The 26,234-nt window shown below is 41.5% G+C and overlaps 1 protein-coding gene across 3 annotated transcripts in view; it reads right to left on the bottom strand.

The window, feature by feature from the left end:
- efna5b (ephrin-A5b) overlaps positions 1 to 25,963 on the bottom strand; it is a 102,745-nt gene extending 76,782 nt beyond the window's left edge. For all 3 annotated transcript variants that reach the window (XR_009787751.1, XM_061767766.1, XM_061767767.1), the window contains exon 1: positions 25,118 to 25,963. Coding sequence is in view for 2 of the 3 variants with exons in the window: in XM_061767766.1 (XP_061623750.1) it covers positions 25,118 to 25,242 (125 nt within the window). In the remaining variant the exon portion in view is untranslated. The remainder of the gene's footprint in view (positions 1 to 25,117) is intronic.
- Between the last annotated feature and the right edge of the window lie 271 nt (positions 25,964 to 26,234).

Here is a 26,234-nt window from a genome sequence, read left to right as displayed (position 1 = left end):
CATTATCACCAGAATAGATTGTATACTTTTGTTCCGCTACCATTCTAACCTATACCATTTATACTTCAAAGTACACCTCAAACATAAATGGAAACATTGCTTAATCAATTACAGCAATAAAAACCCGATTTTTGGGGGATTGAATAGCCATACATACTGCGTCATTTGAGAGAATGCGCACAAACCTTATTTTTTGGGGATATGCACACGTGTCCGTGTGGATGCATGTGTGTGCGTGTGTGTCATGGCATAAAGCAGGGGATCTGAACCAGACTGTAAAACTGTTTGAGAAGCAACGAGAAAAGCAAATTAAAGTTTACTGCATTATGTTGAGATCAGAGGTTATGCGAGCTGGCGCATACCAGCTTTTGACCATTTAATTACATACATGTCCGACAATAATTTACACCGCCTGCCACACTGTCTGTCGGTTGGATGATACAGTAGTGACCGACAGTCACCCAATTTGCCTGAAACATTGGGACCCTGCTGTACACTTTGACCTTCAAAATAAAATGCCTAGCGTACCCTCTGGTTGTGACATATATTTTTTCGTAACTAAAGTAACCAGCATATTTGAAAAAAAAGGTCGATCTTGCTAGGGCTTTTGTCTGCATTAATGTGCATTAGGCAGTAGGAATGAAATAGTCAAGACCTTACTATGAAACAGATTCTGGGACAGCTGCGATGACTACTCTACTGTTGCAATGACTGGGCACCTATGACAAACATACAGTATGTTAAAATCCTGCTTTACTGAACTGAGCAAAAGAGTGACTCTCTTGGAATACAGACCCACCAACATAAAAAGGTCAAACTCCTCAATATTAACAGCTGAGTCAGGTCGTCATGCTGATTACGCTACAATAACCATTTTACACGCTGCATCTATAGGCCCTCGAATACACGCTCGCAATGCCTACCACCCCCGCCTATACACACACACACACACACACACACACATTTCACACTACCCTTCTTCACACGTCCATTTGGAATTAAAACCCACCCTGAGACCGAGCCCTGTCGGCGCCCCATCCAGACACACATAAACACATTCTCACACAACCCTCCATAATCACGACCCTTTATGAGGGTCTTAGTATACACCCAAAGCCCTCAGAGACCCCAGGTCCCCACGCGAAGGCGTACCCGTGGAAATAAAAGTTGATACGGCACAACGTGAGAAAACGGGACACAAAGCGTGCACGCAAATCGCCGACAAGCAGAAACGCAAAACTCCATTAACACTCCAAGAATGCCGTGGGTTTACATTGGGGACTTGACCTAACCTCCAGCCATGACCCGCTTTCTCTATTTCTTCATGCTATGGCAGATGAGTAGTAGATTAGATTAAAATCTATGCTTTAGCCTTCTGTGTCCTGTAACCTTTAACTCTCTGGTAAAAAAAAAAAAAATGAAATAAAAAAATATTTGTTCTCATCAAGCGTCAGCAAAAACCACTGTGGGTGGGACAGAGAAGGCTTGAGACAATGCCTTGTTTATAATCAGAGTGAGCAAACAACTGCAATGGTGGATTTTTTTTTTTTTTTTAAAGCTGGGATAAATCTGTAAAGACTTAAAAGGCAAGACTATTACAAATCTATTAATATAGAGCCTCTACTGAATGCATTTTTCTGCTGTAGTGAAGTGAACCTATATTATTGTTATTAAATGACACCTAGTGTTGCTGAATGCTCCGGCGCTGAATTTCTACTGCCCTGAATCTCATTCTAATCCCCTCTAATGATGTTGCGCTAAACGTCTGGCTTTGACGCCGACAGCGCCTTACACAAGCCTGGTCTTGTGTTCTATAATGAGCCTGAGCTTGCCTTTTCATTATGGAATATGGATAGAAACACAACAGAACTCGAGTGTGTACCGCTAAGCAATCACTGATTACTAGCGAGGAAAATTGCATGAAAATTGTTAACTTTAGCGCATGAAACAAAAATGCAGGCACCTTATTGACCATTAAACTATATATTTTTTTATTTTAAATAAAATTAAAAAAATAGCAAGGCCTTGGTTGTTCACACCCATGATCACATCCTGAGCATCTACTAAGAATTCCCCTCACACCTTCGTCCACCAGAACATACGTTATGGCCGTCTCTGCTGATTCAGAGTCTTTGACGGTGCTTCCGGATAAATCAGTGTTAATTGTGAGTCTGACTGCTGCTCCAGCCACCGCCAAACAACATCTCGGTGAATACATCACATTTACCACCATGAAACATCGTATATCCGCCCCAATCCAGGATCTTGATAAATGAGTGGTAGGCACAAAAGAGGCGAGTGGTGACGGATCTCCTCCCAAGTCTCATATCTGTTCATGCTGTGATTTGGGAGATCCCTTTTGCGAAGGATGCAAGCACAGTCGAGACGCTATGTCATCTCGGCCAATGAGGAAAATGAAACCGCAGGACTGATAATAAGGGTGATGACGGTAGTGTGTAAAAAAGTAGAATGGGGGACACATTTTGTGCATTAGTATCTTTGTCAACTCATAATCTCAATAGACAGTGTCTACCTAATTAAATGGTCTGTCTAAGTATTCTGGCTAATGAGCCAGGGAGTTACGTTTCAGACTAATCAGCGATAAACTATTTTAAAAAAAAATTTCAAGTCTTAAAATACCCCTACCACACGCTTTAAACACATTTAAAGTAGTTAAAACACACTTTTTAAAGCATTGTAAATGCATATGCAATGATGTGCATATAAAATGTATAGAAAGTAATAATGGAATAAAAAATACAAACATTTGTTTTATAGTTTAAGCCTTAAAATACCCCTCCCAAGCGCAGTAATCAAATTGATATGCATTTATAAACAATTTTTACACACGTTGTAAACATATTTCAACAGAAAAAAAATTGCCAGGTTGAACAGAAAAAGGTACGATATAGTGGGACCACAATATGTGAATCGCGATGTTGCAGGGGATTACTATACCTTTGCGAACACGGCTCATATCGACGCACGTGACCTCTGCATGATCCCATTAAGCAAATACATGGCCAGGTCATTCGCAATATGCTGCACGTAGAACACACAGTATGAACAGGTGATAAAAGCCCAGAGTTGAATAATTGTCCTCTGCAGGTTTGACTCACCATCGTATTTTCCTTTCAAATTCATGATTGTGTATGACATCATTACGTTGAGTGGGATAGGAGCAGAGCACCTTATTTATCAGAGTGTCTGTAATGAACACCTGCATGCTCCGTGACGCAAATCTGTATTTTACTCAACAGAGAGTCAGTCAACAGTCATGTTTCAAACTGGGGTTAAAAATAGACTTTCAATGGCTATGCCGTTCTAAGCCCAGAGGGGAAGATAATTTTCAGCAATCAGTTAGCTCCTTTTATTCTCAACTGTAACAGAGATAGAGTGAGTAAGGGAGCCCCAGGATACACCGCATGTGATTCAAGATGCTTTAAATAATAACAACAAAAACATTGCAGTGTCACCACAACTGGAGTGAGAGTGAAGATACTGTAAAACAAGATGTCACTGCTTAGGCTGTACATACTCTACAGCATACGACAGTATACAGGATTCATAAAACCCCAAACATCAAAACATCCCGTTTAAGATTAGATACACTTTTCTCACAAACAGCACTACCTGAGTCACACATTGTTAAACCTCAGAGGTTCTGCTGCAACTGAATTTTCTGTGCATGTCCTTCCTTCCTCTCAAAATGTGCATTGTTTTTGTTTAATTGAAAAAGAAAAAAAAAATCATTAAATGGGCCGGACTGATGGACAAGAAGAGCGAACTAGCAGATAATAAGGTTGTTGCACTTTTATCATTGGCAAATCTATATCAGATTTGAATTACTCTTTTCCTGTCCCTGGTTGGTTTCTAATGTACATTCCAGCTTCTGGTTGCTAAGGTAACCTTTTTGTATGTTTTTCATCAGTTGGTAAAGAGCAGGTTTTTGCCATGTATTTCATGTGGCATTGCATACGTTGCTGGATTTCACGGTTCCTGTAGTCATCATTTCTGACCTGAGCTTTTATACTTGAAAGGAGAGAGAGTGAGATCTTGTTATCTCCTCGCCACGATCTGACCTCCACACAGAACCAGGATACTTCCATAAAACGCAAGGCCCTGATAGAGGTTCCTGGGTTACCCCCGACACAAGGACCCTCCAACCAGTGTCCCCTGGAAGGAACAAAAACCAGGAGACAGATGAAAGAGGGGATGACTGCCCCCACCAATCCCCATCCTGTCTTCTCCATCACCCACCCGCAGGAAAATTTAATAAAGTCCACATACCATGAGCCACACCGAACAGAGAGAAGGGAATACATGAAAGAACTAGATTGAGCGAGATTGAGTAAGGAGGCGATGGAGGGCAGGTAGTGATGACTGACCCTCTCCCACGACATCATCTTAGACCTTCGCAAGTGGCACTGAACCCCAGAAGTGGGATGAAAACTACAAACATGAACAATGCGACCCACGTACGTGAACCCAAACACAAACATTCACACATCTTGTGAATTTAGCAATTCTGGTGCAGGGGGTGGGGGGTGGGGGGGGGGGGGGGGGAATTGGGCCCCCAAACAGATACACTTGCAAACACACATCATAACGTTAACATGTGTCCTCTTTCATATGTGAAAGACAGGAGAGAGGGACAAATTGATAAGTTAGGGTGGAAGTGAGGAAGACGAGGTAGGAGATACGCAAAAAACTAGTTCCGCGGGGTAGTGAGATGTGTCACTGTTGTTTAATGTGTGTGCAATCAGGTTGCGCCTTGCTAAGAGTTCACCAACAGATGGTGTCTAATCTATGGGGCCCCACGACCAAACCACCCCCGCCTTTTTTCCTCCACCTCCTTAAAGCACAGCAGGAGCTAAGGACCCACTCATTAAGCACAAATGAACTTCCTTTTTCAAAACAACAACACGGACTTTGATTTGACCTGCTATTAACACATTAGACCACTCCAAGTTGCACAGGAATTGTTTTTGACATATGATTAATGACCACCTCCTACTGGAAGGCGGTGTTTAAAATTCTAAATATTGAATTTATCTGCACACAGTAGGGTGTTCGAGTATTTTATAATGCATAAATTGATTTAAAGAGTCTAGTTATGAGCAAATATCCAAGCCTACATGCTAATATATTGTAGGTCTGACCAGGGCATGACACACAGTTTCAAACATGTCAGAAGCCTGCTCAGAGGACACAATGCATGCTTCCATCTTTCTTTAAAAGGTATAACAAAGAAAATCATGTTTTATTTATGAGTTTTTCGAAAATCCGCCTCCAACCTAATTCAAATGCAATTCAATCAAGGGTCAAGGGAATTTGTAGATGCTACTCACACGTAAACACCAAAATTCAACATATTTCTTTCCATAAACGCATTCTAGACGATACACAGAGACTTTCATTTTCAACTAAGTGGCTTTCTGAACTGCATACATGTATCCTTTCTGTCTCTTTGGCCTGATGTTATAATACTGTCATCTCTGAACAACAAGCTCAAAACAGTATGCAAGACTTAAATATTAATGCAAAAAATTGGGGTGGTGCATGATGTTTCCACAGTCAGAGTTCAGCAATTAAAACGTTCCTCTCCAGACTTAATCAAGTTGCCGAGGGTGACTTTTCTTCAAAATAGTTGAAATAGTGACAAACATTTTGTCATGAAATTGCTGCCACAGCCAATCTGTTACAAAATGAGTACTGGAGTTTTCTACGATCCAATTAGCCTCAATGAGCAGGTGAGCGCTGAATGAAAAACTTGCTTTGAGCCCCATCCACGCTCCCCTTGCAATACCCTATAATGTCTGCAAAACTGTGTGTGTTGTGTCAGCAAGATCCAACACTGACTCGAGACCACGGAAGGTTTCCGCTAAGGAGGTTAAGGAGGTGAAGGCATTCAAGACCGGACTTGTGTATTTATACATGTTCCCTACAGGTTTGAGCTGCCACTGTCGAATCAAAGACATGGACTATGTGAGCTACTTGTTTGAAAATGACCCGCTCTAATTTTGAGAAAGAAAAGCTCGTGGTCACCGTGGTCCTGCAAACTTACAGTGACAAGCAGTGAATTACACAATTATACACTGTCATAATAATAGCCAATCATCAGATATACTGATAGGCTTGAATTTCAATGGAGCAACGGTATGCTGCAAATGTTTCTTTGTTTTTTTTTTCCATTATGTTAAGATCTGGAAGGAACTTATTGTATTCTACTCAGTCATGAAAAATGTGTATTTTGCTCTTTTGTTCTTAATGTAGTCTGCTATTCAACCTCTTCAAAATTCAGCCCAACTTGGCGAGCAATTTACACTATTAAACCCTCCTTTAGCCCGCCCCCAGCACATCTGCCAGCATCTGATCTCGAGACACGGGTCAGTCGTCATTAGAGAGAACACAGGGAAATAGTGCACCCAGCACGGGAGCAGCACAATGGCTCTTGCTCCATGCTGCTTCACACAAAAATTCAGGCAAGTCAGAGGAGGTATGACTGAGATGAAGAACAGGTGTTCTGGTTTGTGACATCAACGGGTGCTTCAATGCAAAGCACTGGGATAGAGTCTGACTGATACTGATTTTTTTATTTTTTTTTTAAATCTTGTATAAGACTCGTGAAAGCGCTTTGTTGTGTTGTCAGTGCAGTAGACGCCAATGACAAACACTTTAGGAGGCAGATCAGAGAATTTTGAAAAAGGAAATACATTATTCATATTTTCTTTGTGGCAAAACATTTCAAATTTTACATGTTTTTAACTATAATTTGTTTTATTTTATTTAGATGAAAACCACAGTGCAGTCTGTCAATGTTAGAGGGGTAGACTAGGAGTTTTTTGGGAAATAAATAGTAGTACAAGTAGTCAAAATAGTAAACATACGTACGCACCTCTGCCCAAGCCTCCGCATTGAGAAGGACAACATTCCGAGCCTCATTACAAGCCATCTCAAGGATGAAGAGGCACAGAGGGGGAAAAGGGCCACTGTAAATGCATTTTCAATCTCTTAACTTTCTCACCTTGCTGCATTACAGCTTTGCTGTGATGAGAGCGAGCTCGCACGGACACGTAAACTGATTAAATTCACAAAGTGTGGCGGCTGGAGTTAGACTGGATAGACATTTTTTAAAGGGGAGGCGGGAAGTTGCATAGGGACAAAAGGAGAGTGTGACAAAAAAATGAGTGAAAAGGTTGAAAGAACAAGAGAAGACTGGTTTATGACTCGAGATTGTCACTCACAATATATTGCCAATGATAGAATTACAATAAAACATGCATCCATTTTGCGTAGCGCTGATCCTCATTAGGGTCCCTGCTGAGGTGGAACCTATCTTTGACTTTGGGGAAATGCGAGGTACACCCTGGACTGGTTGCCAGCCATCCAAAGTTGTCCAATCCAAAGTTGTCAGCATGTTTTAATAACGATTGACTTTTGTCTTGATGGTGCCATGACCCTTAATCAAAGCAAACTGATAAGAGCAGTGAGTAGTGGACCAGTCCAAAAATATGACATAAAACATGTTTTCATTGAATGATGATTGATTGATAGGTCAGTTAATACTGTGCCATGAGAGATAACGATGCAATAGATCATAATATTGATATTTTGTCCCACCGTATAGTTACGTCTCGCTGACTGCAACTGTGGGACTATTGGGGGGCGCTTGTATTTCATGCCAGCATACATGCAGATACGGTATTGATTCTTGCTGTGAGGGCTCGGCTATGGTGGAGGGGTATTAAATAAAAGCAAAAGGGGTGGGGGTTGAGGACGAGAAAATCTATTTTCTTTAGAAAAGGTGGAATTGACTGTTTGTGGCATATCTTCTTTCTCTGCAACCTCTCCCTAAGCACACAGCCCTCACCTTTTGTTGCTTGGGGCTCTGGTCAGCACATTCTGCCTCTTGGTCTGCAGAACCTTCACCTTGCCTTCTGTTGTCAATTATTGTAGCACTACTAAGGATGGTGGAGAGGCACACTTGGATACACAAGCAGGCTTGCCACTGAGTGTCTGCAAACGCAGTCTGCATGTAACATTCAGGACGTTGCGTGCCAAGAAACTTCCAGAGAGATCGCTTTGTGGAGTTCACCGCATGACCTAGCCTACATTGGCGGCATACGCCAGACATTGACCACTTATCTGCCGAATGCCGCCCCCTCCTCCTCGCTCCAACCCAAAGCCCATCAACAGCACAAGACCAGGCAGGCGTGAGAGAAGGGCTGGCTGGCGTTAAACACGAAATGCGGCACGAAAATGTAGAAAGGGAGCCCCTCGGACCCGCGGCGCGTCAAGCGCACAGACGTCTCAGCCTTGCAGGCCAGCCTGCAGTGTGGTTAAACTGCTGGCATTCCACGCACGACCAGAAGCAGCTGTTCTTAAGAGAGACGCCGTGGCTGGGCTGGATGGAAAGAATCTTCCTGGTGTGAGGAGATGGCTATTTCACCTGCTAATATTTTCAAAATAGCACATGCATCTCTCATGACAGAATACAAATGTTGCACATGGGGTGCATGCGATAAAATCTACACTAACGAAGCTTTAAAGGCACAATTCAGCCGTGCAATATTCACCATCCTTAGGGTTACTAAAATAATAAGAAAATTACATCTTCATGTCTGCGGGAGGGTTTGGATAACCTTTACATCGGCGGTGCGTGCTGATCTCCTGCTATTCTCAAACACGTCCCCCTGACCTTCCAATTAAAGCTCAGTACGGAGCAGAAGCAACACACTAAATCTTCCCCAGGCTGCAGGTTTGGACGCTGGTATAAAACAGCCCGCAATAAAATCATTACGAGATGGTAAAACACTGGAAAAATTCCCAATTAAAGAGGCCAAACATTGGAAGTAAACAAAGCCAGAAGGAGAGGAATTATTTGGAGTCCAGATATGGTTAGCCATTTGCATAAAAGAAACAATAACATGCAATTAAATGGGAAGGTCAGTATAAAGAATAATTTGTTTTCGAAAGGATCGAAAGAAACAGGAATGCATTCTTAAGATCTGAGTGGTTTTTTTTAAATTGTAGACATTCAATTAAGATAGACACAGCACAGTTACAAAAACTGTGAGCTGCTAATCTGATCTTTGCGATGACATTTATTTAACGCCGTCTTCACTTAAAAATTTGCACATAAATAACACTTGTTACGATAATTGTACAGCCCAAAAAGTTGTTTAACCTCAATCATCCATCAGATGGTGGTAGTTAAACTAAATGGCATCTGCAGGCTTGTGCAATGGCATTTCTTGATTAAACTCTTGTCGGCAATTGCACTAAATTAGCCTTAAATGTGAGGGTTCATTACAGAACAGAAAATAACCACATTTGGGATGCACATAGCTTGTCTATGTTAATGCATGGTTGATATATGACTTTGTTTAAATATGCAAAAACAAGTAATGCAATTATATGCAGTCGGCTCATCTCGCTGCTGTACAACGTAATTAGTGGCTCAGTAATAAGCCATTATGTTGAATTAATTGAGGGCCTGTGTTATAATAAGCAGAGGTTTGGTCAGCATGCAAAAGGTTACTCAGTCTCATCAAATTGCCGTCGGATTGGGATTAACGTTGAAACTGTGGTGTTGAAGGTTCACATGCAGGTGTAAAAAAGGCCCTAGTCTGTCGTGGGAGAAGGATTTAACTTCACCGTGAGAGAGAATCCATACCTGCCGGCACTGATAGCGGTGCAGGATTGGCATGCGGAACCACGCTGTAAATAAATTAGCATACAGGAGCTCAACTATGCGTTGTCACGTACTCCAAACGGCGGATGACCGAAATTGCATTTCACACGAGGCTGCCTGCATTGTTTCCACGCAGTAATACCGACTTGGCTGCTGCGAATAGAGCGCACAGTTAATTGAAATTATTCTGAAAACTTCATTATCCCCCATTTACTAACAGAAAGTAAAACGCAATAAAGGTCCTTGCAGGGTCTCTTTCTCTGAATAAGATAAACAAAGTGTTGAATGTAGATCCTAAAAAAAGCTAAAAACATCCATTGAGGAGCTCGGCAGGGAAAACAACTCAATGTCGCATTTAGCCCGCAGGAAGAGAATAATAGCACGAGTCAATAGTAAGCTTGTAAAACGCTGCAAATTTGAAGGGAAAAAGGAGAGTTTAATTAGAAATGAAGGGGCAAATCCGAGATTAATAGGACCTCTATCGCTTATCGATCCACATTTAGTACTTTTAAATGTGTGTAATTGGGAGGAGTTTGGTGCAATCTTCTGTCTACATCTTTATAGGGCAGCTCCACTAGGTGTATAGGCCTTGAGTGCACTCGTAAATTGCTTTTATGACTTGCTGAGACATATCGCTGTTAATGTTTCCACTCGCCGGCTTCATGGCTATATTGGAGCAACTCCGGTGAAATATACTTTCTAATATATAGAAGTGGCATTAGGAATATGATGATGAATGATGATGGGGATGTATCAATTTATCAATAATACCATTTTAATGGGAAAGGATAATCGGTCTTTGATTGGTCTAAAAATCCAGTTTCAATGCCAGTGTCGCATTGAGCTGTCCGGAGGAGTTGTGCCATCGTGTGGATGTACTGTAGCCGAATAGTTCATACTTGAGTAAATGCTGTGCTTCTTTAGACAGCAAACAAGTTGAAAGTGATTCAACTGCGCTTCTGTGACCTGCCCACCCACCCCCTTAATTTAAACTCCTAAAATGGATTTTATTCTTATTTATGAGGACTGGACTTCTATCCTTAAAGTGCATATGTTGGTTGGGAGTGTATGGTATAAACTGTACAGAATTTAGGACAACAAAATCAGCCTTTGCTAAATGGTTAGCATTCGTGATTAGCATTAGCGCACTAGCGATGACCATTTTAGGTATTAGAAATGCTAACTAACCTTCAGCTCAGTCATACATCATGTTATATGTACATTACATATCTAATCGTGTCTTAAAAATCACTTACAGATGCTCCTCTGTCTTTTTTGGCAAAGTCTATCAGTGGCCCAACACTGCGTCCGTTTGCAATAAAAGTCCATGTGAAACATTGGTTCCGGCAGCGCGAACATGGTTCAGGGTGGAATTTTTTTCTCTCTTTTTTTTTCCTGATGTATAGTCAACATACCACATTTGAACGGTGGTAAAAAGTCGCCTACTTTCAAAAATATATGGCTTTTCCAGTGAATAGTTACGGAAAAGCAGATTTAATCAGCAAAATCAGGAGACGCTCATACAAGGTCCACAACATGATACCCTTTGTCTTTGTTGGAGAGCATTATACTGCACACTCCCTGTATTATCCTACACATGTACTTCCTCAGTTCTTTAAGAGACGGGAGGCATTCATCGTCCCATTCTACTTCCCTGCGACCGGCGCCATCCGATCCTCGTATCAAAGCGGGCCAATTTGCCAAACATGATCCTCGCCTGTTTTGTGTTGGTTTGGTTTCGAGAAGCGGATTAAACAGTTCCCACCAACTCTCTGATGTGGTGGACCCTATCTCGGGTTTCACTTTGCACTACCGGTGCTGTGCCGTTATTAGAGGCTAAAGGGCTTTGTTACGAAACACAAAAGGCAGAGCTCAGAAGCAGTTAGTCGGGCTTTGTTAAGGGGTCAGAGAGGTGTTAAATAGACTACACCTGGGGCCATGTTAACAGCTTCACCTGAGGCGTCCATTTAACTAACTTGTAATGGGTTTAAAAGTCAAAGCATATTTACTGGTTGCTTACTGCTGGTTGCTTCCAAGTAGTGCACCCCATTTTCGGCTCAATTGCTTCAAGACTTAACAATTTTTTAAAGCTATTGGGAATGTTTTTTTATTTTTTTGATCCATTCAGTCATGGAGACGTGAGGTCACTGATGATGGTTTGGTTCGCCATCTCTGTTCTAGTTCTTCCTAAAAGTGTTTGATCCAGAATTCAAGTTCACAGGTTTTCAAGTCCTTTGACACCAGACCAGACACATGCAAAGGTGTTAGAACTTCTCAATTAAAATGAAGAATTTAGATTCTTGTTCAACCATTGGTTCATTCATTGATTAAATTGCATCTCACAGCTTTTGGCCCTGTAGTGTATTTTATGGAAAAATAGCAACCTTGAAAGAACATTTTAGAAGTTAAATATAGGTGTACGTGGTCTTGTCGTGTATTTAAGAGGTCATCTCACTCAAATTATCCTTACTTAGCCTCTCTTTACTTTGGCACGAAGGGCAATGAGTGCTCTTCCTTCAAGGTTGTTCTTTATTAATGCCACTCACCTGCACGAGCCAGCAAGTGGAAAGTAGCGAGAAGACTTGCTGGATGGGGCCATTTGCTTGTCTACCGCGCAGATAAAATGCCAAACTTTTCCAATCACGATCAAATTGAGCTGGGCTTAAATGTTATTTTCGCACACAGCTGCGTCCTATACAGCCACTTTTGGGGGCGAAACGGACCGCATTCTAGGCCGGCTCAGCGTCAGGCCTCGTTACTCTGGATCCCCGTCTCCCTCCCACCTCTTTCATCCCCATCTTATCCCCATTTTATCCCCCTCTCCTCACCCCCCTTTGCTCGTCTAGCTGGTCTACAAACGCTAAAGCCCCGCAAAGGCCGACACAAGTTCAGTGTAAAAAGTCCTTTAGGGGCCCACCTCCATCAGTATCCCGCCCTCTTCCCTTCTTGTGCTGCCTGACTACACTTTCGCTTCGCATTACTTCTGCTATTCTAACTTTTCCACTCCTGAGCACTATCAATTATGTACTAAAATAACAAAGGGGCGAATCGGAGGCAGGACATAAAGGCCGATTATAAGTGTGAATAATTCAACCGCCTCGGTGCCATGTTCCTCCTACTAGCGATACAGGGAAGATGGCTTCGCCCCGCAAATGTACATCAGTGCCCCGAGTTTAATGTATGCAATCTCTCTCTCTCTCTCTCTCTCTCTCTCCATCTCAAAGGCAGGAAATGCAAGTGCGGTGAATAATTTGATTTCTTACGCATTTGCAGACCTGGTGACTGTATCCTGTTCAAAGTCTCTTGGTTTGATGTTTTCATCTAACTTGACAAGTTAAAAACAACAAACTCAGACATGCTGCCATAATTTTCAAAACATGTCTACCTGGACTTCATTCTCCACCAGTAGCGTGCAAAGGTTTGCAAATGCAACTCCAACTCAGACACCACAAACACGAATGAATATTTCATCAGGCCGCTACAAGACAAACATTCCCTCTATAATCCAATACAACAAATAGGAAGCATCTCTTCTCCCACGGGCTAACAACAACATCAGCCCTGTGCCTCATTAAGAATAATAAGGCTGAAACATCTGCAAATTGTCAGTACAACAAAAATATACAGGCGGAAGAAAGGTTGGTTTGCATTTTCTGTTCTTGAGTCGAGCCAACGCAGGAAGAAAGGGGAACAACTTTGTAAGCAGTGAGGGGAGGTGAATAAATTATGTTATCAATGTCCGTTTAAAGAGAAAACATGTTTGTTTGTGGGTGAAATAAAATGAAAATGTTTTTTTCTTTTTTTTTTTTTTTACATTGGACAGCAACAATATAATGGGTGTACACTGACACATTTGTCTATAATTTTAGATAAAAAGATTAGAGTATTTTTTTAGATCACAAACATTGCAAAAAAACATCCTTTTATGTGATACATATTTTAGAATTACTAATGGCCTGAAAACATATAAATTACAAAACCTAACAATGACATCACTTAATGGTCACATTTTATTTCTCCAGTGTTGGTCTCATGTCAAAATTTTAATAGCCACGAAACAGCCGGGTTAAATACGATCTCACTTGGAGGGGGGGGGGACAAAAGTCCCCAGCAATCCTTCGTATTTGTGCTTCCGTTTGCCATACTATGCTTTAATCCTGACCGGAATGTTGGGGAGCCCAAAAGAACTGAACAGCAGGTGAAACGGAACTCTCCAGGGACTCCAGTTGTTGTAGTAGTTCTGATGTGCACTTGTGCAGGAGAATTAACCAAAAATGTTCCCTTATATTACAAATGTGTGGTGAAATTTAAAAATTAAACCCAAAAAATTTGGTTTACTTAAATTACTGCTGCTTATTTTATGCATATAAATTGATTCTAAATGGATTATTTCTTTGTGTCTGGCTCCATTTCATTCTGTACATATGTCAAGTGGCTTCGCATCAAATAACTCTTGATAGGAATGAACATGAGTAAAAAAAAATGTTTTTTTAAATAAACAGAGGGAGAAAATGGCTGCATATCAGCAGCTAGTCAGCATGTGAGTTAAGTAGCCCACTGCAGCCACAACACTAGGACTTGGCAGTGGCCATGCTGGGTCACCTCAGCAGGACCACCAGAACAGATGACAAGGACAGTACAGTTAAAGAACTGGTAATCCTTGAGGCAGGAGTGAGGGCAATATGGCATGAGGAGCAAAAGAGCGGGAGGAAACCAAATGGCCTATAGTCTACGGATTCACGGCGGGATCGGGACTAGGGGGCTGAGCAGGAGCGGGAAGAAACGATTAGCACAAAAGGAGCGAGGGAAAAAGCAGGAAAAAAATGCAATTGTTTTTAATAACAGATTCTAAATTAGGACCATATTTAATTTCATCTTGCTTTTAAGGAAAAATACAGCCTATTGTCTCTTAACATCTTTAAGTATCATTTTACATGAGAATTAGCTTGTCAAAATAAAATCTAAATATTGTGAAATTGCATGCATTAAGTTATTAAAAATATTATTATTTTCGTTATTTAACAATACTCTACTTGGCCTATAGTTGGGTGGAGAATTTGACTTTTGGGAGTCTCCACTGGTTACAGTAAAGATACATTTCACTGTATCAAGCTCATTGTCTTGAGCGGCACACACGCAGCAACGACGCTATTGTTTTCAAACACATTGACTTTCAATCTCTAAAAAGTCATTAACAATAAACAGAACAGCCCTGACAGCATTATTGTTTTTCCTTGCAAAAAAGTCCTGTTTAAAATGACGCTTTGGTAAGACAGCACAATGGCAAGATTAAAACGAGAAACTTTAGAGCTGGGGGGTTGATACACACCCAAGGAGGTAGCCATAGGCAACACTCATCACATCTGTTTACCTGGAGGGCTTAGGCCACTTCAGGGACTCCCCTTAAGTCTCACTTATCTCATTAGACCCTAAAAACTGATTAATATGAATGCCAGCAGAAGCCAGCTTGAGACATTTCTAAGAAAGAAGGGAAGGAGGAAAAGAGAAGGACAGGGAAGGTTTTTTTTTTTATGTGGGTGTCTCACGACAATGAGCTGATGGCTTTTTAAGCCTCTCAGTGGCTCGGGGTTAATACTCCGGGCTGCAGTCATGGGATAGGGCACAGTTCAAAGGCTGCTGCACTCTTCAGCTTGATGCTCACCGATTCACGGAGAGAAAATAAACATGCAGGAGAGGAAAAACAAAAGAGCACAGCTCTTGCAACTTGAACACATCACTGGAGAAATAATAAAGTACGCCGACTGATGCAGTCTGTGTGCGGTTGTTGGTTTGTGTTCATCGGGGTGTCGCATTTAGATATGCGGGGGTGATATTTAGACCATTCAGAGCTGGGCTCAGATGAGAGGAGAGGGTGGAAATGGGATTGATCACACATTCCGGGGATCAGCCGTTTTCCCTCTCGTGGCGAGGGAAAAAAATATATTTTCCACGGGAATACCATCCACTGCACATAATGGATGCCGAGTACACACGCAGTTGAGACACACAACTTCACGAAACCGGAAAACTGTGAAGGCGCTTTCGGAGGAGAGGGCCGCGTGGAGAATTGGGCCAAAAAAAGTAAGAAAGGTGTGTACTCTCTGATTTATTAAAGCACACTTCCAGTGTTCCACTTTAGCCGTTCCACTATATACAGTGTTTACACACCACCTGTTGGCGTGTTTAAACAGACCCACACTGTATCACCAGGACAGCTACCAAGGTACAGTATAACCAAAAAATGCAACAAGAGACACATTAAGTCAAAATAGAACGTAAGAAAAGCACAGTCAAAAGACATTCCCAATGAGGCACAGTTTGAATTACAACCAGGCATAATTAGACACATTATTCATAACGATGACTGTAACAAGTCCATTTATGACCTTCACTAGCACAGACACTTTTGAGGACAAAAACAGTTCACCGTTACTGCGCCAGTCTTTCTCGTCAGAGATTTAAATGTATACATAGCGTTTTGGCGCTAAGACATCCATTAAGGCGCTGCGTTACACGCGCTGTGATATATGCGTTTTAGAGGCAAACGCAAGGGCACAATGTAATGTGTCACAGTGGCTGCAAACCGAGATGCAACAAAAGTACCACAGCACTGCCCCCCCCCACCCCCCACCCCCCTTGCGCCCCCTAGTAAACATAAAGCATGTGTGAAGGAAACAAAGCTAGGGGTCTGAACCTGAGGAGGCTTAATCCTGTCTCTACAGAAAATAACCCCTGGGTCACTAACCACAAAGACGACACCTCCACGGGGTGAGGAACCAGAGTCTCCTCCCCTGAGGGACCACCACCATCACAAACTCCTTCAACCTCTGTCACCACCAGGGAGGCAGCCAGAGACACGCATCTTTAAATCTTGCCAAGGACAGACAAGGATGGAAGCGGAGGGAGGATTGATACGGCTGGTTGCAAATGAGGGAAGCTGCCACCTCTCTCCCCCCTCTCCTCTCCATTCAAGCTGGCCTCCTCACCCTCAGCTACTACAAGCGTCTCCCCCTCATGTCTGGCGTTGACTTTACTCCTGTCCTCTTTTTTTTCCGTCCTCATCCAAAAAGCGTACTACAACTCCGGCTTTCAGTTTCCCTTCACCATTCACGCCGTTCTCCCTCACTCCTCTGCCTTCGCTCCCTTTTTCCGCCTCTATTTAAAGTGCATGCATTACTTTCAGCCCATGTAAAGTGGACAGGGAGAGCGGAACAATGGCTGCCTTTCAGCGGAACGGCCCAGCTTTGGTGATGGAGGTAGTGGGGGCGACGTTGGCTGCTTGTAGTTTTCTCTACTCCAGCAGGCAAATGCAGCAAGCTTACGTTTGGCCAAGAAGAATTTAGTTGGTTTTCTACAAGAAGCAATGCACTTTCATTATTAGAAAACATATTTTTAACCACTTTAAAAAGCCTAATTAAAACAAATTTGATGCAAATGAAATGCGTTAATCTTTGAATGCAAAAATATATATTTAGAATTAATTGATTATGCGATTATTATGCCAATCACACGGATGATCAATGAAAGTTTAAAATTTGGTGCTGATCATAAATAGTATTGTCTGACACTGGGAGAGGTATAGATAGTTTTCTCATTTATGTAGTGCACATGTGAATGGAAAATTAGTTTTCGTATGAGTTCATACATTTTTGCAAGACCACATTTTATTGACAGTTCATTCTCGCCAAGATTGATTAGCTTTTAGCTTTTTTTTTTAACGTTTGTTTTCTAGTTCATTCCACTGCAAGCACAGACAAACTGCTCATGACAAGATGCTCAATTTTAAAATGTTATCTTTTTTCAACTTAAAAGTTCCAAAATGAGAAATAGAGTATTTTCCAATTCTAACAGGACCACATAAAAGCATGCCGCCTGACTGTTTCCCAGCCGGTCAAGACGAATAAGCACACGAATCATTTACAACCCGGCTGAAACCCATCAATTAGGTCTTTATTCACAAGCTGGAGATGTGTTCCCTTCTGGGATCTATTCTCCACACTGTGGCCCAGCTAGAAAAACATCCAGTCACTACTCCCCCGCAGACCCTCCGAGTTAAATAAGGAAAATGCTGCCGAAAGGTCCGAACGCAGCCAACCATGACCGGAATTATCTGTGGAAAATAAGTCTGGTCTTTAAAAAAAAAAAAAATGTCAATCTCAGTTGCTCGCCTCAAATTTTCCAGCCGGATGGTGACAGAAAGTTAAAAAAATAATAATAATAATTGGAATCCATTAGTCGTTTTGGCTTTTACGAGTGGGTGTGTTTCGTGTAAATCCAATAGAAGTCAGACAGTAAATGAATTTAACTAGGTCAAATCACCCATAGCAGAAAGAGCTGGTTAAAATCAGCAAATGGATTTAAAACTGTGCACATGGATGGGGAGGGGGTTAAGAGCAGAGGTCCTATAGAGGCTCCCTCAGCAGCACCGCTCTCTGGTCAGGGGTGATAGCTCAACCAAGCGTTACTGCAGGAACAGCTGCTTCTGGGCCACCATCTTACAGAGCAGAGGAGCCCCGGCAAGGATACCGTAAGCGCCATTTTCCCTTTTCAGCCATTGGACAGGGATACAACAAGATTCCTGGAATGTTGTTTTGGTTCTTATCAGAACTGGCAGCAACCCTGTTAATGAAAACAATCTGGATAGAGTCTATGTTTGGCAAATTTACACTCATGACTGACTTTTTTTTTTTTTTTTTTTTTTTTTTTTTAATCCTTCTGTCCATCCATGTCCAGCCAAATCTGTTTTGCTCATATTGACTGAGACCTTCAAATCTACTTCAGAGCGAAAACACAACGTTTGAAGTGGCTTTACCCAAAGCAGCAAATCAACTTAAGAAAACATAAAGTAACAGCTAGACACTTTGCACACCTTTGATATTCAGAATCAGAGATGCCAAAAAAGCAAGATAGTCAACTAAGTGACTAGTAGCCAAAGAAAATTGTTGGACATCAAGCTGCTGCGTAAGCCAGTTAATTCTTAGCAATGCTTCCAAGTTCTTAACAAAAGGGTTGAACGCAAGACAGATTGCTGCACTGATAGCTGCGTTTCAGCACTCCATCTGACCTTGGAGCGATTACTGTGAAAACAAAAACCGGGGCATTAAGATCTGGGTCCCAGTCAAAGGGAGGAGGGAACGTGAAAGTAAAATGAGCCTGCCTGCCATTAAATTCCGTCCATATTTTTCAATTTAATATGACGTTTCACCCCAGTGAAAAGGGCTCTTAAAACTGAGAAATTTACCAGGTCCCGGACGACATATGTAGACACTCAGCAGACACAACATTAGATGGACTAGCACAAGAATTCTGCCTCTAGAAACATAACTACAGTGACAGTCAGTAAAAGGAAGACTTCTTTCAGGGCCAAAATATATACTGTAATTACCTTTATACTTTTTCCAATATCCACCACTTGCATTCAGATACATCGATATTCACAGAGGAACAGAAGTGAATGTAAATATAAACCTGCACCAAAATGCATTTCTGGAATTAAAAAATGACAAGGGAAAACTCCATAGTGCTCACTTAGGGCTCACTTTTTATTGACAGTGTCAGACGGTCATTCATTTTAATATTTTTACTATTGTGGTTGAAGTATTCAGTGGTGTAGAACCGCATCACACTACATACCTTATTTTGGGCAAAATATTTACAAAACATATAATTTCCTAAATCATTTTGAACCTACTCTCACAATATCAATAAAAATACCAATGTGTTTGCTAAAATCTTTTTTTTTTTTTTTTTTCCCCTTTATGACCGTGATCCAGTCAACCAAGTCATGGTAAGCTGAATACAGGCAACTGGACTCTTATTATTAGTTTCATTTGTTGTCCTTTTGTCTTGTTTTCCAAAAATGTTCAAAAATAACTTTGGCAATTATGCTATTTGGCTAACAATATGATGTATTCTACTTAATTAAATACCTCTCTGAAAATGTCAATAAAAAAATCTGCATTACTATACGTACATTTTCAATTTGGTTCTTGTTTTGGATCTTATTAAATTGGGTGTAAAAGTGCATTTGTTTTATTGTAAGCTGCCTTTCCTTGTAACAGAGTTACATATCCCTGAGTCACGTCCGACCAACAATATTTCTTCAGTGTGCAGTGTAGCAGCTCCACGACGGTCACGGCCAAAAAGTCCTCGCTCTCCTCCGCCGCCACACGCCGAAAGAGCAGCTGCTCTGCCAAGCACATTGACTCCACATTGAGTGCTGCCCGCCGGCCTCATTTTCTTGTTTAATAGGGAAAAAAAAAAATCTAATCTAAATGGAAAGTGCATTTACAGGTCTGTTGAGAAAACACAATGTGACATCTAAACCTTGACCAAACCAAGAAAAAAACTATTCCTCATTTAAATCATCCCTCCTCGTAACCATTTTTTTTGTTTGTTTTTCTGCCTCCTTCTCCTCGCACTCCATGTCGCCTCCACTTTTGGACCTCGCTGCTCAAGCCAGAGCTGGCGGCTGCCGGCCCCATTGCCGCAAGAAAGACTATGAAGCAGGGGGTCATTAGCGAGAACTAATCAGTCCTCATACAGAGGAGAAAATTTTTTAAATAAATAAAAATAAAAAAACACTCCAGTAAAGTTCATATTAGATCAGCATATTAGCATATAGTCAAAATAGTAATAATAATATAGTTATTACAATACATTCCTCATCGGTGTGCGACAGGTAACGAGAAGTCCAAAGGAGAGAGTTTACCTGAGTTTTTAGCGAGGAAAGCAGCCCTGTATGTCTCACTTGCTACATGAAAAACACAAAACGCATGCAGAGACAATACAGGAAAACAGATATGACTGGAAAAAAAACACACAACCATCACATGTAGCGTAAGCTTTCTCTGCTAAAAACGTAATATTTAACTAGACACGCGTGGTCGTAACCCGAAACCTAACCCTAGCCAAAGAAAATGGACTATAAAACTAAAAGTATGTTTTTTATTATTAAGACTGCTAAAATATTATTACTTTTACATGCGGGCTAAGGAGGAAAACAGGACATCTCTGGTGCAAATTAAATTTCTGATCATGAGCAGACATTTTTCTGGCGCTTGGCCATCTTGCGCGCACTCCATTTATGAGCCATTTACATTCAACCCTTTTAATTACTACTGATAGTTGTTGTTTTTTTCAAATTGGTGTCTTTTTCATTTTCATACAAACATACTATGCAAATTTTAAAAAAATATATCATTGTGTAAACTTTGATTCCGCGCAAAGCAACTGACATTCAACCACAGTTTGTAATTAATTAGCACCACCTATTTGCTGAGCTATCTTCCAAGCACTCTGTTGTTAAGCACTGTATGTTGTGTTTAATTTTATTTGTTCTCTTTGTTTTAAAATGTTTTTAAGCTGCTTTTTTTGTCTTTATTTTTAAAATGCAATGTAAAGCACATTGAGTTACCTTGTGTATGAAATGCGCTACATAAATAAATGTTGCTTTACCTTATATGAAAGTTGTGACAGGCTAGATTTCCTTGATCCCCAATGGGAAATTATCGATCATTTCATCGATTATTAGTCATTTACAGTTACATACTAAAATGCAGGAAACACTGAGGGAAGTGTGTTTTACCACATAGTAGTTATCACAGTCGTCTTTTTTAGAACAACAACAAAAATCAACATTAATATTATAAACCCCCCCCCCAAAAAAAAGTACGGAAAGACAGTAAAGTGTGTAGAACAAACAAAGCAATGCATTTTGCCTTAATTGCTTCTTAAAGTGATAATCATCCGTCAATTCTACATATTGAGCAAATTCTTAGCGACCAATTAATCGATTATTATGTCAGTCTCTAATTGAATGCAATTTCCGAAATTTTAAAAGTCCATTTTTTTCTCTCGTTGAGCGCTAAAGTACTATTCCAAATTCTTAAAATCTGATTTTGGTACAGATTTTTTAAATCCTTTTTAGTTGTCAAAACCCAGAGGAGACTCATGATTCCTGCACATTACCGCCACCTTGTGCTAGATCCATCTTCCGCGCTTTCACTGGTTCGGCATTTCATCTCATTTAAATGTATCACAAAAAAAGTAAGAAAAACCATAAAAATGGATTTCCAGCTGGTGTTGAGATCTAATGTGATATTTTAATCACAACAAATATGAACATGCTCCACATAAAACGGTAGCCTTTGGTCTGCACACAACAACTCCTAGACATGATAACTATAAATCCAACATGCAGAAATCTATAAAGAACAGTACATACTATTATTAAATTAGATTATACAATTTTAAAAGTACCGTGCAGCAATAAGTTGCCCTTAAAGTTTTCTAGGATTTTTGTCAATGCAGAAAGTGAGCAGTAAAATACCGATTGAAACTTCAAAATCACCTTGAGTGATTTGTATGGTCACAAACGCACCGTTGTTAAAAAAACACCTTCAAGGAGAGTCGCAAACTTTCAGCGCCCCCGTTGTATGACCTCTCGGAGTCATCCTGAACTCTGAGAGTCCACCAGTGCGTGCAGAGGGACTTCCGAAATATTTTATTGTATTCATTTGGACAAGGAGATACAGACCGAGAGAGAGAGCGAAGCAACAAGGGAGGAAGGCTTAGAGGGACATGTCGCAGAAGAAAGGGCATTAGTCTGTCCTCTCATTAGAATAAATACAAGCAAAGGCAGTCGGCTGAATCGTAGAGGGCAGACGCTGCCCGAGAGAAATGTCCCTTTATTTATAAGATGTTTCAAGCTGAATGAACCCTGTGAGGACACGTGTTAAGACTTCTCCAAACACTCCTCTATTGGCCAAAACGATAAGTGAAGGCAGAAGGAAGACAGATCGAGAAGTGATTCAATGAAAAAGTGAGGTGACTAGCTGTTTCCAAGTTCTTGGTCTTACGGTGGAATTGTGAGACAAAGATGGATTGTAGCCAACCAAACAGCCAGTGATGGAAAAGTATGTCGAAGAAATTTAAACCTGCGTAAAGTCTTTTTTTTTTTTTTTTTTTTAAAAAAGGATAAATCCAGAAAGGTCCCAAATTGTGGAACCAAGTGACCTCTCCTCTCCGCTCCCACATTAAACTTGACGCCATTCTAGCCGTTTTAAAATAATTTCTTAAAACCAACTTCTTTTCCTTGGCGTCCCCTGGGTTGCGAGCTTGGTGTTTTATTTATTTCTTTATTTCTTACTATGGTCTTGAACGTTTTGTTGGTTTCATAATATGTGCTATTGTAAAGTTGTAAAGTCTATAGTGTATGTTGATGTATTTAATAATTTGACATTTTTAACCAATACTTTCATTTGGAGGTAATTTTGACTGCGCTGGGAATATAATTATGTATAGATTGTGTGGATTTCTCCCTGGTGATGAAGTTGGAGCACAATATGACTCAAAAGGACACGATACAACCAACTCGGGCATAATAAATCAGAAACCAAAGAGATTTTGAGACAAACCAAACACATTTGGGGGGATTCATTCCCTGAAGATTGTCATTTTCCATCCGGGAGAATGTGCGGTTCCGTCGGCTGGAAAAATGAATGGCGGCTAAACGTCTTCTTCTCTAAGAGTTACCCTGAAATTATGTCAGCTTTACACTTTTTAAGTCACCTGCTGCATCATTTATGACGCCCCGCTTCATTAATTTGGACCTCAGTGGACTCCCACTGAGACAGGATCACTTTTCCGTGCGCAGAGTTGATCCTGTAAATGATCGGAATGGCCCCCAGAACGAAAAGCAGGAGCAGCTTTCACCAGTCATGCACAAAGTGACGGGTTAGGTGTTTGTCAGCGTACTCATCGACAGTACAAGTTTGGTTTGGGAGCAGTTAACATTACCTGGAGGTACGAGAGGCTAACAAACTGAGCGAACTTGCATATGGACCGACCGGTATTAGCAACCTTACAAGATCTTCAAAAAAAACAAAATAAATAAACCCGTTTCCTTCCTCGAGGCAAGACGCAGGCTTTAGAAGACCAACAAGGCTCAAAGCTAGGCTTGACTTCACACCGTGCGCCTCAAAAAGAAGCAAAACATGAACCCAGTTTGGTGCAAACTTCTCGTATTCCCATCTTCTTGATGTTAGCGACTTTTACTTCAATTTGGTCTTATGAGCTGAAAGTGAGAAAACCTGTCAGCACATCTGGAAGAAATCAAGTTAACAGAGCGTCCAGTCGAGTCAAAACTTTCTCGCTGAAAAAAAAAAAAGAAAAAGAAAAAGGGGGAGAAAACAAAATACAGACCTGTGAAAGGATGTCTATCAACAGCAAGAATCAAGGTCAAAATTATGGTGAGAGAAAAATAAAATAAATATCGCCGAGTCGGCTCAGAGACCGCAACCAGTCGTCAAAGCATAAGGAGATCAACGACAACATCTACACACACCATTGGACTTTGTAAACTTGACCACTAAACTGCTCCAAGAAATGACCCTTGTCTTTCCAAACTTTAAGTGCAATATAGGGGAAATCTTTTGACAAATGTTTCATAATATGAATAGAATTGGGTAAGATGATGCTTTTATTTATTTATTTATTTTTTTTAACTCAACAAATGTTCATTTCAATTCACCAGTTGAGTGAAAAAAGCTCACTCCTGGAAGTGTTTTGTCTTAACAAGTCTGAGACAAAGCTGCTCAGTCGGACCCCAGAAAGGGAAAGGCCTGACTAATTTGTGCAACACTGCTGGCGGGCGCAATAGAAAAGTTGTCAAGGTCTTTCATACAAAACTCCTGTTTGCGCCCACGCCGTCGACCCGCTGTGAGTCTTTCACATTCTGAAAAATCTGACTGCTGTTTAGAGAATTAGAAGAAGAAAAAAAACATTTTGTTCTTTGGTCAATCACAAAGCCATTGTTAAATTACAGGCAGTGCTATGATTGATCGCATTCATCCATCATGTGTCAAACAAGGCTAAAATGCTGAACATAGTTTTGTGTTAAAAGGTTTATACTGCAAAAGTTATGAGAAATGTTATTAAAGTTCACAGTGTCCTGTGAGGAATCAGTGAGTCTTTAAAATAATCCAAATTGAACTGTTTTTGTTTCTCAAAAATGTTCTACACATTTTTATGAACTAAACATTTTACTATAGTGAGAAATTTGTATAACTTGTGTGTGTGTGGGGGGGGGGGGGGGTTAATTGACGTGGACAGCGTGGAAGCAAAAATCTGCAATTAGTCTGTGCATTTAAGCAGAAAACTGTGATTTTTTTTGTGTGTGTCATTCTTTCATAATGTGCATTTTGACAAAAATTCTAATCAAATTATGTTACTTTTCTGCAATAAAACGATGATACATTTTTGGAGAAATAAAGCTCAGTTTTGTCCCACATGGTTTGAAGGTAAAATTGCTGGCTGTCTTCCTTGTCCACGACACAAGCTAAGCGGGCCACACTAACCGAACCCGCCCCGCTCGCCCCACCGGTCTGCGATGCCCGGCGTCGGCGAGGTGATACTTACTTGGCGTTGGTCCGGTTCCAGAAGACGGCGTAGCGGTCGGCCACCACTTTGGAACTGGGCTCCTGGCTAAAAACACACATCCACAGCACCAGGCAGACGGCGAGGATCATTTCCACCTGCAGCATCACTACGGCAAAAGTTGGCCACGTATTCCTCGTCGTCGGTGTCACGGCAGGTGAGCGGATCTCATTCACGACGCTCGCTCGGTTCGGACCGGTCCAATATGTGGCGTGTGTCCCTCGGAGCTGGGGGATATATGTCACCCCCCACCCCCTCCCCTTCTGGATCTTCAGGGGTGCGTCAACAAGGTGAATGACGAGGAGCGCACCCTTGGGTGCTTGGGGACGAGTCAGTCACACACACACACACACACAAAAAAAATGGCCACGTCAGAAATCCATGAAGTCCACACAACTTTTGTCACTTCGCGTGTGAGGTGAGGGAGGGGAGGTTCGAGGACCAAGATCAATCCAAATGACAAGAGAGCAACACACTCACACACAAAAAGAAGAAAAAAAAGAAAGAAATAATAAAAAAATAAAAAAAAGAGAAGAAGAATTAGCGAGTTATCTCCTGCGGTGTGTCTCGGTGTCCGGCTCGAGGAGTCAAGAGGAGACACTTGTTTAGGTGCGCATCCCGCCGCGTCCTCCTCCTCATATGTGAGCCATCTTAACAACACGCCAAACGAAATGCGTTGAGTCCCACGCGCGACACTTGCGTGGCTCTTCCTCGTGTGCGTGTCCGTCCGCGCGTGTGCGTGTATGTAGTGTCGGGTGTGTGTGTGTGTGTGTGCGTGTGTCGGGGAGCCCCGGGAGAGAGTGTGCGCAGCGTCCAGCAGCTCCAGACGCCGACTGAGCGAGTGGCTTTGCTTTACTGCGCTGCCATTGGCTCGCCTTTGTTGGCCCCGCCCACCCAGCCCACCTCGACCCTCCCACCGCCCCCAATCCACGCCTCCCCACACTTCCCCTCCCCTCCCCTCCCCATGCCGCCTCTCCTCAGACCCAACTACAGTAATTCAATTACAGAGAGGTACAAGGAGTGTTTTGGTCCATGTTATTATGAGAATAGCAATTTGAAATTAAAATAACAACGAGAAATGAAATAACCCAAAATAGAT

This window comes from Phyllopteryx taeniolatus, chromosome 3 (genome assembly GCF_024500385.1).
Source record: "Phyllopteryx taeniolatus isolate TA_2022b chromosome 3, UOR_Ptae_1.2, whole genome shotgun sequence".
In the NCBI taxonomy this organism is placed as follows: domain Eukaryota; kingdom Metazoa; phylum Chordata; class Actinopteri; order Syngnathiformes; family Syngnathidae; genus Phyllopteryx; species Phyllopteryx taeniolatus.
The sequence above is the reverse complement of the archived record's forward strand: the minus strand, read 5'-3'. Positions and strand labels throughout refer to the sequence as shown.